This window comes from Rhinatrema bivittatum, chromosome 4 (genome assembly GCF_901001135.1).
Source record: "Rhinatrema bivittatum chromosome 4, aRhiBiv1.1, whole genome shotgun sequence".
Classification (NCBI taxonomy): domain Eukaryota; kingdom Metazoa; phylum Chordata; class Amphibia; order Gymnophiona; family Rhinatrematidae; genus Rhinatrema; species Rhinatrema bivittatum.
This window is the reverse complement of record NC_042618.1, coordinates 191,739,697-191,758,175: the sequence shown is the minus strand read 5'-3', so window position 1 is coordinate 191,758,175 and position 18,479 is coordinate 191,739,697. Positions and strand designations below refer to the sequence as shown.

At 41.1% G+C, this 18,479-nt stretch overlaps 1 protein-coding gene across 5 annotated transcripts in view; it reads left to right on the top strand.

Annotated features, from left to right (window-relative positions):
• NISCH (nischarin) overlaps positions 1–18,479 on the top strand; it is a 191,488-nt gene that overhangs the window by 150,855 nt on the left and 22,154 nt on the right. For 3 of the 5 annotated variants that reach the window (XM_029599458.1, XM_029599457.1, XM_029599459.1), the window contains exons 17-19: positions 1,085–2,395; positions 4,106–4,280; positions 5,751–5,907. In XM_029599458.1, the coding sequence (XP_029455318.1) occupies positions 1,085–2,395; positions 4,106–4,280; positions 5,751–5,907 (1,643 nt within the window). Of the gene's footprint in view, positions 1–1,084; positions 2,396–4,105; positions 4,281–5,750; positions 5,908–18,479 lie in introns of those variants that run through there. The other 2 variants (XR_003856393.1, XM_029599464.1) reach the window with 2 other exon arrangements.

Here is an 18,479-nt window from a genome sequence, read left to right as displayed (position 1 = left end):
CTATGAGGAATTCTAAAGATGTTAGGAATCTTCAGGCTGGAGAAGAGACGGCTAGGGGGAGATATGATAGAGGTCTATAAAATAATGAGTGGAGGAGAACAAGTAAGTATGAATTGGTTGTTTACTCTTTCAAAAAGTACAAAATCTAGAGGACATACAATGAAGTTACTAAGTTGTACATTTAAAACTAAGAGAAAATATTTTCCCAACGCATAATTAAGCTCTGAAATTCATTGCCAGAGGATGTGGTGAAAGCTGTTAGTGTAGCTGTGTGTAAAAAAAAATAAGATTTGGACAAGTTCCTGGAGGAAAAGTCCATAAACCTTTATTAAGTGGAGTTGCAGAAATCTACTGCTTATCCCTGGATAAGCAGCATGGTATCTATCTACCCCTTGGGATCCTGCCAGATACTTGTGACCTGGATTGCCACTGTTGGAAGCAGGGAACTGGGCTTGATGTACCTTTGGTCTGACCCAATATAGCAAATCTTATGTTCTGTACAAGAAATTAAATAGGTTACATAAGGAAGTGGCCTTCTAATAAATAATTCCATGAATAAATATATTAGTCATAACATCTAACCAATTGGAAAGACACACTTTTACTTACATTTTGTTGCCATATTTCTGATTGATCTTCTGAAAGGTGAAACATTTGTTTAAGGCGTTAGACTAGTGTACATCAGATAGTACCAAATAGGGTAATACAGCTTTAATGGTTTAGAGCAGAAGGGAGTGAAGAATACTGCACTCCACTCCTGGGATAAGGGTACTGATGGTCATCGGGAAGTATTTTAAACTTTGCCTTATTCTCGACAATGTTAGGATTGGTCTGAGGCACAGTATACATCTTTCATGCAGCAGCATTTCCCACCAAGAGAGTTTAACAGAGGGACCAGGAGCATGAATAGCCCTTTGCTTTTGCAAGTTAAGAAGTGAGAGAGAAAGTGGACCTAGATTTGAAGTTACTTGTTAAATAGTAATAAGCAGTTACAATGGAAAAGACATTCAGTATATCTCGGCATTCTTTATAACCAAAACTGACACTTATTTCCTATTTTTCTTCTTTTTCTTCCCCATTAAAGTTCAGACTATTCACAGGAAAACCCCAGTTCATTGTCTTACCCGCAGAACACCATTATTCTGCCATTCTCCTATATATCCTATACTGCCAACAACCAGGATGTCCTCCATCACCTCTCCACCTCAATTGCACAGGCATTACAGAAGCCACCTCATTCATTCACAGATGAGGAATACGAAGGGAATGTCGCGAGTGGCCACAGAACTACAGAGCCGGAGGATGGCTATTTTGAAATGGGACTTCACAAAGGAGAACAAGCGGAGTGTAATGCAGCATCAGATATGATGACAGCAGCTAAGAACACTGGAGTAGACCAGGTCCACATAATCAAAATTCTCTGGAGCTTTTCTATTCAGGTTCATAAAGGGATTCGTCAGTATGCATCTTGTCTCGTGCTGACTGATGATGTAGTGGCTGTGTTTGAGATTCCCCAACAGGAATCACAGGGCAGCCACCAACCTAACCTTTCCACCCTGAAACTAGCCTTGTGCTTTCCCTGTACTGACCTAACAGAGTTTGGTTTTCTGGTGCCAGAAATATGCTTAGCATTCAAAATGCGAAGTATTGTGACCTGCCTCTTCGTGCTGTCTGATCCCCAAAATCTGCAGGACTTTTATTCTTCTTTACAACTGCACTTCTCTCATACTTGCACATCCCTGCTATATAGGTCCCTGCTATACCATGGCAAAACGAGTCTGCAAGAATTTATTTACAAGCTGGAGGGATGCCATCATGTTGCTTCAGATGAAGCTGAGATAAAAGGCTGTTTTCCAGTCTTTCTTTATCAGAGCATCCCAAATGATCTCCAGCCACATTCTGCTACTGCTAGGACAGGCTGGCCCAAAAATGCCTTGTTCTCTGCACTGTATCCCACAGCTTCTGAGTCACCTGAAAGTAGTCCATATATATTACTCCCTTGTTGGATATTTTTAACATGTCAATATTTGCATGTACTAAAGGTTGACTTTAATGTGCTGGCTGATAATGACATGGAGTCAGAAAGTGTGGTAAATACCTTCAACCTCAGCAGGATTCCTCTGGCTTTGGTTCTCTTGCATCCCTTCCACAGTTCTGCCCAGAAAAAAGGATCATTCTCAGATGGCCATGTCCTCCAGTTACTTATTGGATACAGATTTGTGACAGCAGTGTTTGTTCTACCTCATGAAAAGTTTCGATTTCTTAAAGTGTACAGCCTCTTGAGGACATTTCTGCAGGATGTCAAAACTATAATTATTTTCAAAGGTTCAAAAACGGTGGACACTGTCCAAAATCACCTGCTGGATACTAATAATAGGCAGGCCCAGACAGCAAGGTAATTAATTTTCTAATAAATATATAAATCCATATTATGTTCTTGGTATTGATATTGAATAAGAATCCTGCCTCTTTAAATTTATATTTTTATTCTTTAAAGTTAGGTATGTTTTTTGTTTTGTTTTTTTTGTTTAAAGTAAAAAACAGGTGACTGCTAGCTAGAGTACTGAATACCGTAAAAAAAAAAAAAAATTGATGTGGGTTTTACTGGAATCAGGTTTCTGTAGGGACTCCATATTATAATTAGGGGCAGGCTTCAAAGCTATTTAAGTGGGTAAAAAGTGTTTTTTACCTGCATAAATTATCCATCTGTTGTCCTCTCTCAGAATGGCTAAAAATATGCAGATTGTTTTGCACGTTTAAATCGAGGAAGAGACATGTTTAAATTGAGGAAGGAAAGTGCTGCACACAGATTGCATTGTCACCTCCATGAGTCTTATTTTCAACGGGAAAAAAAAAAAACACCTGAACAGAAAGCAGGTGCAGATGTCCATGCTTTGTACTCGCAGCAAGTTTCAAAGCAAAGGTGTGTGCCTACTTTTGTTTTGAAAATTGGTTTAAAGACCTCGGTTATCTGTGGTTACAGATAGAAGAGAGATCTAATTAGTCCTGGGCTAACAGAATGCCTTTTTGACCTGGGAATGGACTTGGGAATGATTCTGAATCTTTTTATTTACCTTGGGCTGGAAATGATGCTGAGGTAACATGGATGGCTCCCCAGAGGAGAAGCCACATCTCTGTTTGTGCCACTAGAGAGCCATCTCAAAGGGTTCTAACAGCTCTGCCAGATGACATGCCAGCATACTGGCTTCTGGCAGGAGTGTGAGAATAGGCGCTGCATAATCCTGTTCTTTAAAATTCCTTCATGATCCAAGGCCTGAAATCCAGTAGCCCAGGCTTCTCAGTATAATTAGGGACTCTATATTTCTGTTAAAGTTGTAGTGGTTTGATATCTGTGAATCTTAGAGAATTGGCCATGACTTTTGGAGGTATTCTGAAAATTTACAAAAGTGATAAAATGTAATTTGGTAAATCATAACAATAACACTGGGCACCGCAAGAAAAGCAAATAAAGATGACAATTTTCAAAGCCATTTACCTGGATAAACAGACTATCTGAAAACTGCCTTCACTTCAGTCTGGCTTCCATGGCACGTGTACTTTTAACCAGACTGAGAGGAGGCGTTCCCAGGGGCTGTTTTCCACAGGAACAGAAAATTAACTCCTCTAGATTGGATTTTCAAATCTACACATTTTATTTTACACAGAAATTTTACCTGCACAAAAGCAGGTTCTAGTTTGCATGTACTTTGTATCTATGGGCAATTTGCCCTTCTGAAAATGAGGTGGAAGGACTTTGCACCTAAGTGGTCAGTTTGAAATTTGCTTCTAAGTTGCGGTGTCCCTAATTTGCTCAGAAGAATGAAAAGATATACATTGATTTGAAAAACTTGAGTTTCATACCACAACCAAAGGAAAATATGTACTTAAACCACAAGGATGATCCAGAGTTTTAACCAGGAGTTGTATTTTCTAATCAGAACACAGTCATTAAATTGGGTTCACCAGTTTCCTTGGTGAACCCAAATTTCTATTCTTAGTCATCATTACTATAATTGTTCCTTTGCTGTGTTTAATAATTGGAGTTGGATTTCCATAATTTCGTCTTGAAAATAATGCTGTTTCTTAATCTTTTAATGTTTCCTAGTTTTTACAAGCCTCGCTTGACCCTGTCGGCTTTGTATCCTTCTGAATTTCTGCTGCAGAAACTTACTGAAGAAAACCAAATTCCACTTTACCTTTCCATTTCCTCATCTCTTCTCTATGTGGCTGGACTGAAAGGCAGTACCATTGTTGAGTTTTTCCATAACAATGTTGCTGAGGTATTGTATACAAATAACTAGTGAAGTAATTGGTAACAAAAATGAAAGGCAAATATATAAATGGTCTCCTTACATTAAATGCCTTCAATTGGCAGGGTGCTCTGTTAAGCAGCTTCAGACAAAATCCACTTTGATTTATGTCTCTTGGTATTGCATATGCAATGCTTTATAATGTAAAGGTTTCACTAGAAGGATATAAACTTTGGAGTTTTAGGAATCGCTGCAGAAAGCTCACCTGGGTGAAGACTATTGTGTGAAGCATGGTTTCCTTCATTACAACAGTTACAGCCATTGTCCTTGCAAATCATTTTACTTACTGTACTGAATCAGTTTACTGTAAGGCTGATTTTTAAAGAGTTTTGGCTTCTATCTTTTGCAGTTAGGATGCTAAATTAGCCCTTTTGAAAATTTATTAGGGCTGTGTGCCTAAATTTAGGCGTCTAGTTTCTTTAGGCTCCTAAATGTAGAAGCATAAAAAGTGGATGGCTATAGAGTCAGAGTAAGGGTGGGAAAATAGTAATGAGCTTGGCACTGATTTTCAATACTAGGCATCTATCTTATACTCCTAAATCTTGTCAAATGATGAGCAGTCTTAAATTCATGACTCTACGTTTAGGTGAATTTTTAGCTGAAAATGTAGGGACCTAAGGGCCTGATTCATCAAGGTATTTTCCCATAGACACAGAATGGGAGAAAAGCCTTACTGAATCAGGTGGTAAGTTTGGTTGGAAGTAGGTACTCAACTTAGGTGCCTAAATTTTGAAGCACTGCTTCTTTTGAATACTAGCCAGTTAGATTTACTTAAACTGAGACAAACTGCTATTCACTTTTCACAGTCCAAAAATTGTGTGCAGGATGTAATGAGTAAACCAATCACTGACTCTCTAGTGGCATCAAGAGCATGTTATTTTGTGCTGATTACTGCAAAGACAGAAATAAGGTTGATATGGGATATATTTTTGTTCTGTTTACTTCTGCTTGGATCTAGCCCTCGATTCATTTTTCAGTTATTACATTCCAACATTTTGTCTCCTACTGAAATGGGCACAGAGAATAAAATCAGAATACATTTCACAAATAAATATTGGAATTATAGTACGAGTTTATTTAAGATTTAGAATCTGCCTTATCCTTCATTTAAGAAAAGTACCTAAAAATATAAATAACAAAAAAAAAGTGCAGCACAGTAAATAAAGCAAGACAAACAAATTGCCTTAACTTTATCATTTGAACACACTTTGAAGGGACTGTACAATAAAGGTTGAAAAACTTTGCAAAAAATCTTGTGATAACCTGTATGTATGTATTGTTTACATGTATAGTGGTTGTTTTGAAAGGAGGGGCAGAAGTACACGGTGCTGGTTTCCAAGAACATAATGTTTTGTTATTTTCAAATATTTTGGTAGTTAAAATTAGTAATCTGAATTTAAGGTCAAAGCATACTCATTAAGCAAAGAGATTCTCTTTCAGGTGGAGAATGAAGAGCTGAGGCACCTCATGTGGTCTTCTGTTGTATTTTATAAAACTCCAGATGTAGAAGTGACTGCTTGTGTCTTACTCTCCACAAAAGCTGTCTACTTTCTGCTGGATGATTCAGTTGCTCGTTTTAATGAGCACCACCAGTTGGGTAAGAAGGGGGGGGAAAAAAGCATTTTGGCACTGGTTTAAGTTTCTAGAGAATGACTGAGAAATGTTGTCTTAAATAATGTCTTAAACAATGTCAGCAAAAAAACATGGCTAAGTAATGACATAATGGACTCCTTAAAAGAGAAGTTTCTAGCATTAATGTAGTCTTAAATTAAAAGCTGGAATCTTTACTTTCCTAGCACCCAGACAGATGAATTCAGGACCAGTGGGTTATGCACCTCTACCAGCAGATAAAGACAGAGCTAACTGATGTCATAGTAATAAGTTACAATAAGTAATAAGTTACCAATAAGTTACAGAATCTTACTCAAGTCCCTCACCATCATCCACAAAACCATTCACAAACAGCTGCAGCTCGACCTTCAGATCCCATTCAGACTCCACACCTCCACAAGACCCATCAGAGAAGCGTACAAAGGAACCCTGCACATCCCCACAACTAAAGCCACCCTTCGTACAGCCACTAGAGAACGGGCATTCTCGACAGCGGGACCTACCATCTGGAATATCATAGCTCCAGATCTTAGACTGGAACCTTGCCTATTAACATTTCGGGAAAAACTCGAGACCTGGCTGTTCCTACAAGCCTTCCCTTAACCGTTCCGATCCATGGATAAGTGCCACTTAGACAGACCTCTCTATATTTGTATCTAGGCATCTCCTATCTACTGTTTGATAAGTTTACTTCGTCTAACCTTAGCCTCTTGCTACTTAAGCTCCCAAATTCACTCTACCTTGTTTATTGTAACTTTGCTTCTTGTTCAATGGTAATGTTAATGTTATAACCCCTTGTTCCTTGTAAACCGATATGATATGTATCACGAATGTCAGTATAGAAAAGAGTTAAGAGTTAAATAGTATATATAATCCTGCAGTGACAGCCTGCTAGTATTCTCCATCTCCAGCAGATAGTGGATGTGCATTTCCCTACTGGGGATTGCTTCAAATTTTAGAGGAGAAATAATAAGAGATTTAATTTGCCGAACTCTCTTGGTCCCTTCCCCAGTTGAGAATTCCTGAGGTGATTTCCGTGGTCCCTCAGATGAGTGCCTTGGTCCAGAGGCTGGTTTTCTAAGCTGGTGTGGGCTTAGCTGATTAAAGCAGCTGAAGGGCAGCAGATGCAGGAAGCCAAGCGTGGTGGTGATGGTATATGCCGTCTCCCCCCACAGACGGAGACTGTCTCTGTTCTCAGCCGCGAAAGGTTGAGCTTAAGTAAGGTTTAAAAAAAAAAGAGAAAGAGTAGAAAGATTGTTTGTAGGCCTTCCCCTTCCTCCGGTCTCTGTTCTCGGCGCACCATTCCGATGTTCATTCCCGCTCCCATGGGAGGTTAAGGAACTTGGGAAGCCTGGGGGGGTTCAGCAGCCTAGGTGGGCTAGGTCCCGCAGTTAGGCTTTCTTTCTGTGCGCTGTATGGTAGGCCGCAGCATTTTTGTACACTTTTTTCTGCACGTTAGGCTGCCCTCTTCAGCACTTTTGGCGCATACAAATGCATCTGGTTGTGCGTCCGAGTTGTGCGCCCAGTTTCCTTTGGGCGTGCTGCCTCTGCGCACAATCTAGCTTACATTGCTTGGGTGCTTAAGTTTGGAGCTGTGAAGTGCGCCTAGTTTTGCAACACATAGCCTTGGGATGCCTACATTTTGTGCGCTTAAATTTTGCAGTGTGAATTTAGCTGGGCGCACACCTTCAGTCACGTGGTCATACTTGGGGTTCCAAGCGATTTTGACCCTACAGAGGAGCGAAATTTCGGTAGGGCTCAGTTCTTTCATCCCAGACAGACCAGGCAGGGTATGGGCTTGGGTAGTGGAACCTCCTTCCAATGAAGGTTTGCCAACCCACCCCTGGGAACATAAGAATTGCCATACTGGGTCAGACCAAGGGTCCATCAAGCCCAGTATCTTGTTTCCAACAGTGGCCAGTCCAAGTCACAAGTACCTGGCAAGTACCCAATCATTAAATACATCTCAAGCTACTATTACTTAATAATTAATAGCAGTTTTTGGTTTTTTCCTCTAGGAACTTATCTAAACCTTTTTTAAACCCAACTACACTAACTGCTGTAATCACATCCTCTGGCAGTGAATTCCAGAGCTTAACTATGTGCTGAGTGAAAAAGAATTTTCTTTCATTTGTTTTAAATGAGCTATTTGCTAACTTAATGGAGTGCCCCCTAGTCCTTCTATTATCTGAGAGAGTACATAACTAATTTACATTAACTTGTTCAAGATCTTTCATGATTTTTTAGACCTCTATCATATCCCCCTCAGTCATCTTTTTCTCCAAACTGAACAGCTATAACTTCCTTAGCCTTACATCATAGGGCAGCCATTCCATACCACTTATTATTTTGATCGCCCTTCTCTGTACTTTCTCCAGTGCAACTATATCTTTTTTGAGATGCGGTGACCAGAATTGCACCCAATATTCAAGATACAGTCTCACATGGAATGATACAGAGGCATTATGACATCCATCGTTTTATTTGCCATTCCCTTCTTAATAATTCCTAACATTCTGTTTGGTTTTTTTTTATTGCCACAGCACACTGAGCCGACAATTTCAATGTATTATCCACTATGACACCTAGATCTCTTTCCTGGGTGGTAACTCCTAAGATAGAACCTAACATTGTGTAACCACAGCAAGTGGTATTTTTCCCTCTATGCATCCCTTTGCACTTGTCCACATTAAATTTCATCTGCCATTTGGTAGCCCAATATTCCAGTCTCACAAGGACATCCTGCAGTTTATCACATTCCACTTGAGATTTAAGTACTCTGCATAATTTTGTGTCATACGCAAATTTGATCACCTCACTCATCGTACCCCTTTCCAGATCATTTATAAATATATTAAAAAGCACTAGACCAAGTACAGATCCCTGAGGCACTCCACTGTTTAGCTTTTTCTACTGTGAAAACAGACCATTTAATCCTACTCTCTGTTTCCTGTCTTTTAACCAGCTTGCAATCCACAAAAGGACATTGCCTCCTATCCCATGACTTTTTAGTTTTCTTAGAAGCCTCTCAAGTGGGATTATGTTGAACCCCCTTCTGAAAATCCAAATACACCATATCTACTGGTTCACCTTTGTCCACATGTTTATTCACCCCTTCAAAAAAATGTAGGAGATTTGTGATTGAAGATGTCCCTTGGGTAAATCCATGCTGGCTGTGTCCCATTAAACCATATCTAACTAAATGTTTTGTGATTTTATTCTTTATAACAGTTTCCACGATTTTTCCCGGCACTGAAGTCAGGCTCACCAGTCTATAGTTTCCTGGATCACCCCTTGAGCCCTTTTAAAATATTGGGATTACATTGGCCATCTTCTAAACATCAAGTACAATGGATGATTTTAATGATAGGTTACAAATTAACTGAAATAGGTCGGAAATTTCATTTTTTAGTTCTTTCAGGACCCTGGGGTATATGCCATCCAGTCCAGGTGATTTATTACTCTTCATAAGAAATTGCCATACTGGTTCAAACCAAGGGTCCATCAAGCCCAGCATCCTGTTTCCAACAGTGGCCAATTGCAAGTACCTTGCAATTACCTAAACACTAAGTACATCCCATACTACTGATGCCAGTAATATCAGCGGCTATTCCCTAAGTCAACTTGATTAATAGCAATTAATGAACTTCTCCTCCAAGAACTTATCCAAACCTTTTTTAAACCCAGCTACACTAACTGCACTAACCACATCCTTTGGCAACAAATTCCAGAGCTTAATTATACATTGAATGAAAAAGAATTTTCTCCGATTAGTTTTAAATGTGCTACTTGCTAACCTCATTGAGTGCCCCCTAGGCCTTCTATTATCCGAAAGAGTAAATAACCGGTTCATATTTACCAGTTCTAGACCTCTCATGATTATAAGATCTCTATCATATCCCCCCTCAGCCATCTTTTCTCCAAGCTGAACAGCCCTAACCTCTTTAGCCTTTCCTCATAAGGGAGCTGTTCCATCCCCTTTATCATTTTGGTCATCTTTCTCTGTACGTTCTCCAGTGCAACTATATCTTTTTTGAGATAAGGTGACCAGAATTGGATACAATACTCAAGGTGTGGTCTCACCATGGTGCGATACAGAGGCATCATGACAGTTTCTCTTTTAGTCCCCATTCCTTTCCTAATAATTCCTAACATTCTGTTTGGTTTTTTGACTGCCACAGTACACTGAGCCAATGATTCCAATGTGTTATCCACTATCTTGCCTAGATCTCTTTCCTGGGTGGTCATCTGCAAATTTGATTACCTCACTTGTATTCCTTTCCTGATCATTTATGAATATATTGAAAGCATTGGTCCATGTACAGTTCGCTGAGGCACTCCACTGTTTACCCTTTTCCACTGAGAAAATTGACCATTTAATCCTACTGTTTCCTGTCTTTTAACCAGTTTGAAATCCACGAAATGACATTGCCTCTAAGCCCATGAATTTTTAGTTTTCTTAAAAGCCTCTAATGAGGGACTTTGTCAAACACCTTTCTGAAAATCCAAATATTCTACATCTACCAGTTCACCTTTATCCACATGATTATTAACATTTTCAAAAAAATGAAGCAGATTTGTGAGGCAAGACTTCTCTTGGGTAAATCCATGCTGACTGTGTTTCATTAAACCATGTCTTTCTATATGCTGTGTGATTTTCATCTTTAGAATAGTTTCCATTATTTTTCCCAGCACTGACGCCAGGCTCACTGGTCTATAGTTTCTCGGATCGCCCCTGGAGCCCTTTTTAAATATTGGGGTTACATTGGCCACCCTCCAGTCTTCAGGTACAATGATTTTAATGATAGGTAACAAATTTTAACCAATAGATCTGAAATTTCATTTTTGAGTTCCTTCAGAACCCTGAGATGCATACAATCTGGTCCAGGTGATTTGCTACTCTTTAGTTTGTCAATCTGGCCTACTTACATCTTCCAGGTTCACTGTGATTTGGTTCAGTTCATCTGACTCAACACCATTAAAAATCATCTCCGGAATCATCATCTCCCCAACATCCTCATTAGTAAACACAGAAAAGAAAGAATTCATTTAGTCTTTCTCCAATGGCCTTATCTTCCCTAAGAGCCCCTTTAACCCTCGGTCATTTAACAGTCCGACCAACTTTTTGATAGGTTTCTTGCTTTGGATATATTTTAAAAGGTTTTTATTATGCGTTTTTGTCTCTACAGCCAACTTCATTTCAAATTCTCTCGTAGCCTGCCTTATCAATGTTTTACACTTAACTTCACAATGCTTATGCTTTTTCCTATTTTCTTCAGATGGATCCTTCAGTTTTTTGAAGGATGCTTTTTTGGCTAAAATAGCCTCTTTCACCTCAACTTTAACCATGCCGGTAATCGTTTTGCTTTCCTTCCACCTTTCTTAATGTGTGGAATACATCTGGACTGCGTTTCTAGGATTGTATTTTTAAACAATGTCCATGCCTATTGTACACTTTTAACTTTTGCAGCTGCACCTTTTAGTTTTTTTCTAACTATATTCCTCATTTTATCAAAGTTTCTCTTTTGAAAATTTAGTGTTAGAATTGTAGATTTACATATTGTCCCCCTACCAGTCATTAGTTCAAATTTGATCATGTTATGATCACTGTTGCCAAGTGGCCCCATTACCTCTCTCACCAGATCCTGAGCTCCACTGAGAATTAGATTTAAAATTGCTCCCTCTCTTGTAAGTTCCTGAACCAGTTGCTCTATAAAACTGTTAATTATTCCATCTAGGAACTTTATCTCTTATCTCTCTAGCATGTCCTGATGTTTAACTTATCCAGTCAATATTGGGGTAATTGAAATCTCTCATTATTATTGCACTACCAATTTGGTTAGCTTGCCTAATATTTCTTAGCATTTCACTGTCCATCTCATCTTGGCCAGGTGGATGGTAATATACTCCTATCACTATACTCTTCCCTAACATGCAAGGGATTTCTACCTATAAAGATTAAATTGTGCATTTATCCTGTTGGACTCTATGCCATCCCAGACATAAAGCACTACCCTGCCACCAAGATGCTCCTCTCTGTCATTGTGATATAATGTGTACCCTGGTATAGCACTACCCCATTGGTTATCCTCTTTCTACCATGTCTCTGAGATGCCAATTAAGTTTGTCATCATTCATCGCTATACACCCTGATTCTCCCATCTTACTTCTTAGACTTCTAGCATTAGCAGAGGCATAACAATTCTTTTGGACAAAGTGTTTTTTTTGTTTGTATTAACATTCTGCATTTCAGTTGACACAGATAAATTGGAATCTTTTAGCTCAGGTGAAACAGAGAAGCGCCTCTCTCTTTTATCAGAGGTGGGTCGAAATCACATCGAATCAGTGGGTCCTGGAGATGATCCGAAAGGAATATGCGCTGAAGTTTTGCAGTGTTCCTCACAAGCATGTTTATGGTGTCTCCCTGCCTCTCTCTGCAGAAGAAGCAAACAGTGGAGTGTACATTGTCAAGGCTCATCAGCCTGAGGGCTGTGGTCCTAGTGCCCACGTCTCAAGAAAATACGAGTCAATATTCCATTTATTTTGTTGTGCCCAAGAAGGAGAGATCCTTTCGTCCCGTCCTGGATCTCAAAGGGGTCAATTGCCATTTGTGGGTGACTCATTTTCACATGGAAACTTTGCACTCAGTGATAATGGCGGTGCAGTCAAGGGAATTTCTGACCTCCCTGGATCTGTCCGAGGCATACCTCCATATTCCCATCTGATTGGAGCACCAGTATTTTCTGCGTTTCGTGGTGTTGGGGTGCTATTATCAATTTCTGACTCTGCCTTTTGGTCTGGACATCGCTCCCAGTACTTTTTCCAAGGTTATGTTGATGGTGGCAGCAGAGTTGAGAAAAGATGGGTTCCTGGTACACCCATATTTGGACGACTGGCTGATTCGAGCCAAGATTCTGGAAAAGAGCGGCCTGGTGAACCGCAAAGTGAGATCTCTCTTTTGCAAGGAGCTCAGTTGGATGGAGAACCTAGCCAAGAGCAGTCTTCAGCCATCTCAGTATTTGGAGTATCTATGTCTTCGGTTTGACATGAAGCAGGACAAAGGTTTTCTGCCGGAAGTTCGTATTCGGAAGATGATGGCGCAAGGGCGTTTCTTGATGAACACTATATGCCTGAAAGTGTGGACCTATCTGCAGGTACTCTGTTTGGCTGCAACCCTGGAAGTGCTGCCGTTGGCGAGAGCATATGTGTGTTCTCTTCATCGCTCCCTGCTGTCTTGTTGGAGCCCACACTCTAAGGACTATTTGATTCGGCTCCACCTGCCAATGGAAGTCTGCTCTCACCTCTACTGGTGGTTGCAAGTGGATTATCTAAGAAAGGGAGTTTCCCTGAAATCACCCTACTAGTTAGTACTCACGACAGATGCAAGCCTCCAGGTTTGGGGAGCTTACAGTCAGGAACTAGCAGCGCAAGGGCGCTGGAGTACGGAAGAGACTCTCTGGAGTATCAATTGGCTGGAAGACCGGGCGGTCCTATTGGCATGCTTGCAGGTCAGCGGCAGGTTGCAGGGTAGAGTGGTCCGGGTAATGTCAGACAATGATGTGACAGTGGCTTACTTCAATCGGCAGGGAGGAACCAAGAGCCAGCAAGTGTCGCAGGAGATAGACCAACTTATGGAATGAAGTGCTTCTTCAGGAGATCTTTGCCTCGCACATTGCAGCAGACTTTCTCAGCAGGGGGAGTCCGGACCCAGGAGAATGGGTATTGTCGGATGAGGCATTTTGGCTGAGGCCTTCTGTTTCTGGACCTGCTGGCGACTTATTGCAGTGCGAAGGTTCCTCTAGTCTTCATTCGCAGCAGAGATCTGAAATCCTTGGGTATCAATGCTCTCATGCAGGACTGACCAGAGGACAAGCTGCTGTATGCCTTTCCCCCGTGGCCCATGTTTGTTTATTTTATTTTGTCTTCATTTATTAATCACTTTACAGATAAAAAAAATTATCGCCCAAAGCATGTTGGGCAGAATATATAGGGTCAAGGGTCACAGAGGGATGTTGCTTTTGGTGGCACAGGATTGGCCCAGGAGATCATGGTATGCAGATCTGTGAAAGCTCCTGATAGACTCCCCCCTCCGATTTCTGGCTCACAGGAATCTGTTGAGGCAGAGACCTGTTCTTCATGAAGATCCGACTCCGTTGAGAGGGCTTGCTTGTGAAGCATGGATATTCTACTGCTGTGATTGCCACCTTGCTTTGAGCAAGAAAGTTCTCCAGTTCTTTAGCCTATGTGCGGGTTTGGCGAGTATTTGAGGCTCGGTGTGAAGATCGAGGAGTGCTTCCTCATTCAGTTAAGATCCCATTTATTTTGGAAATTTTGCAGGATGGATTGAATAAAGGGTTGGCCCTTAATTCCTTGAAGGTACAGATAGTGGCTCTTGCCTATTTCAGTGGACAGGTGAATGGTGAATCTTTATCAGCTCATCCAGATGTGGCCTGTTTCTTGAGAGGAATGAAACATCTTTGTCCTCCCTTGCAGTTAACAGTATCCTTGTGGAGTCTTAATCTGGTTTGGGATTTCTTGGTGAGCTTTACGTTTCGACCAATGCGCAGCCTTTCCTTGAAATTACTGACCTTAAAAATGGTGTTTCTGGTGGCAATATGTTCTGCACGTCAAATTTCCATGTTTCTGGCCTTGTCTTGCCGGAGCCGTTCCTTTGGGTGACTCCAGGGGCAGTATAGCTGCATACTGTTCCTTCTTTTTTGCCAAAAGTGGTCTCTGATTTTCACTTGATTCAGTCCATTTCCTTGCTGTCTCTAGATAGGGAAAGAGATGCCTGTTGCGAGCCTTGGATGTCAAGAGACATGTACTGAGGTATCTGGAGGTTTCCAAACCTTTCTGTAGACAGATCGCCTGTTTGGCCTTCATGGTGGAGGTAAACAGGATGAACCGGCTTCTGGGCTACAATAGCTCGCTGGATTAAGGAGGTAGTCATGGCTGCATATGTGGATGCTGAAAAGTCATTGCCTACTCAGGTTAGGGCTCATTCCATTAGGGCTCAGGAAGTGTCATGGGCGGAAGTTAGATTGTTGTCTCCCGTTGATATTTGCCGAGCTACGACATGATCCTCCTTACACACTTTTTTCCAGGTATTATCTTCTGGATATGCAGGCCCGGGAGGACGCAGCTTTTGCACATGTGGTTTTGACAGAACCGTGGGCAGCCTCCCGCCCTATTTGGGAGTAGCTTGGTTACATCCCACTGGTACTGAATTTATCTGTCTGGGTGCTGGGAAATGATATATTACTACTTACCTGATAATTTCCTTTTCCTTAAAGCAGACAGATGAATTCAACTTCCCGCCCTTGGCTGCTGAATGATTGTGCTATGGTCCTCCTGCGTGGTTACGTGATCCAGGGGCTACTGGTAAGTGTTAATCCAGTCCCTAGACTAATGTTAATACGTTCTTTGTTTGATTTCAGTGTTTCCTGTGGGTTGAGTACTGAAATAGTTATCTGTTATTAATCAAGTTTTTGCTAGACTATTCACAGTTGGCTTTTGAAGAGAATACTGGCAGGCTGATGTTACTGCAGGAGTATATAGACTGTGATGTCAGTTTGCTCTGTTTCTAATTGCTGGTAGAGGTGCATAACCCGCTGGTCCTGAATTCATCTGTCTGGTTTAAGGAAATGGAAATTATCAGGTAAGAAGTAATTTCTCATTTAGCCACAAAATAGCGCACTGCTCTTATTCCTAAGCTTGTGATTCCCAGATACCGCTCTCTTGCTATTAGATATAGTTCTGAATTGTGATTGGGAGCACTACTCAAAATGTATGCTGACTCAAACCCATTGTAGCTGGTTACAATCCAAAACCAGCAGTAAAGGATTCATGGGAGACTGGAGACTTTGTTGTTTTCTGCTCTATTCTTGAATTTAAAGTTGCAAAATCCATTCAACATTCATGCTTATACAGTAGAGGTGAGAATTTAAATCAAAATCAACCAACCAATTTACATACTAATGTTGACTGGCAAGATCTCCATTTCAATCATGAGGCTAGATTTTCTGATCCATTAATATTAAATGAGACTGGATATACCTTCACTCTGATGAAATACTGCCAGTCAAACCTGAGTATTGTCATCAGTAGGGACAGAGGAAACAACTCTTTTCAAGAAAGGAGGAGGAATCAACAAGTCACGAATGAATATAATCCATCCAGTGAAACTGGGAAACTCATTCTCCTTACCAAGTACTCAACTGTTGTCTCTTGACCCAGTAACATTCTTGTCCCAGGCTACAAAACTTCATATTTTTGACAGTCTTTTGTTCTGGCTTTCCTGGAGTAGTTTCATCTTTCTAAACTTTTTGTAAGCAGGTTTTGGGATATCATGGCACAACAGGATTCAAAAGCATCTTATATTAGTTCTATCATGTACAGTGCAAGCTCCAGAGCTTCTATTTTCTCCTATAGATCCTCTTTCCATGTGACATCTGAACATTCTTACTGTAACAATGTGTTAGCTATGATTTAGAGGATGGGGAGAAAACCTCAGAGGCTGATTTAGTAGTCTTGTCCTAAATGGATAGCCAGTGTTTCTAAATGAGGATTAAGAAAGTTATTTAAATGTATTTAAATATGTAATATGTTTAAAAGTTAATGAGGCTTATTCAAGCACAGGACTATATCAATTGAGGTAATCTTATAGAAATTATTTCTAGCCAGACCTTTTTTAAGCATTCAGTAAAACACTGAATGGGATGTATTATCCTGTAAAATACATATTGCCAAGCGTAAACAGTTTGCAGCATTCTGTTTTCCATCTCATGCCAAGCAATTTACTAAAACTAGCAGAATTACCCATTCTATACATGGATGTGTGTTTTTTTGTATTGTGTGTATGTTTTTTGTTGATAAGCAGGCTGAATTAGCTATTACATTTAGGAGATGTCATCTGGCAGCACGAAATGGATTTGTCTCTCCTGGCTAATAGAGCTTTGCACTCTACTGAGAATGTGTGTGAGTTGCCCCTTGAGCCTCCTCATTAATTTTTTTGTCCGCGTACAAGCATAGATGTGTATTCATTCTCCTCTTAGTTTTTTCCTAAACTATTGAATTTGATATTCTTCCTCAGTAAATATTTTTTCTAATTGCCTTGCTGCCTCTGCAGCACCCACAACAGCACTTTTCAGTGTTACAAAAAAAAAAAAAAGAAACATTTTTTTCCTGGAGCCTTCCTCAACAAGTGGGGCTAGAACAAAAAGTTAACAGTAAGCAGATTAAAAAATTGCATCTGTGGCAAAGTAATGCCTGTCACTGACAGCCATGAGCTGCACTATCAGAGCCTTGGGCCAGGACATGTCCAAAAGAATTGTTATGCCTATGCGCTCCCAACGTTCCAGGGTGATTAGGATTGAAGAACTGTGTATATTTCATTATTATTCTGTTTTACCTGTTTGTTATTTATGATTACGTATGTTCCTTTTGTAAACTGTTGCAGGCTCTGGCATCTGGCAGTATTTAAATGCATTAATAGAGATTAAGATATCTCTTTGGAGTTGCAGCAGATATTCTTCCTGTAGTGCAACGTCATCTACCTCGCGGGGAAAAGAATTGCACAGAAATTCCTCATGAACTCTCTCATTAGCTCATTCTGAAACCATAGGGTTGAATAGTGTCTGCTATCCCGCAGTGAAGAAGAAATGGCATCAGTCACTGGAACATAGTAATGACGGCAGAAAAAGACCAAAATGGTCCATTTAGTCTGCCCAGCAAGCTTCTCAAGGCAGTCACTGCTGCTCCGTACAGGTTACCCCCATGTTTCTCTTAAGGGTAGTAACTGCCGCTCCATGCCGGTTAAGCTTTTTTATTTATTCTCATCCTCTAGCCTTTTAGGGATCCACAGTGTTTATTCCATGCCCCTTTGAAATCCTTCACAGTTTTAGTCTTCACCACTTCCTCCGGAAGGGCATTCCAGGCATCCACCACCCTCTCAGTGAAGAAATGTTTCCTGACATTGGTTCTAAGTCTTCCTCCCTGGAGTTTCAAATCGTGATCCTGTGTCGAAGAAGCATAAGCCTTCGAAGCATGGTGCACCAGCATTGTTAAAGCAAACATCAACAGTGCTGCCTGGGCACCCAACACACAATGCATCAGGTCAACTGATGCGCATCCTACTGGTACACTTAGGGGCGGATTTTAAAAGGGTTACGCGCGTAACCCTTAAAAAAACAAACCTATGCGCGTGCCGAGCCTATTTTGCATAGGCTCGGCGGCGTGCGCAAGCCCCGGGACACGCGTAAGTCCCAGGTCTTTCCTGGGGGGCATGCCGGGCGTGTCGCGATGGTGCGTCATTCGGGGGCGGGGCCGCGGGCGTGGTTCCGGCCCGGGGGCGTTTTGGGGGCATGGCTGAGGCCTCCGAAACTGCTCCTGAGCCGGGGAATCGCGTGCCGGCGGCCGGCCCGGCGCGCGCAAGTTACACATGCCTCAGGCAGGCGTAACTTGTCCAACAAAGGTGGGGGGGTGGGTTAGGTAGGGGAAGGTGCAGGGGGTAGAAGGAAAGTTCCATCCGAGGCCGCTCCAATTTCGGAGTGGCCTCGG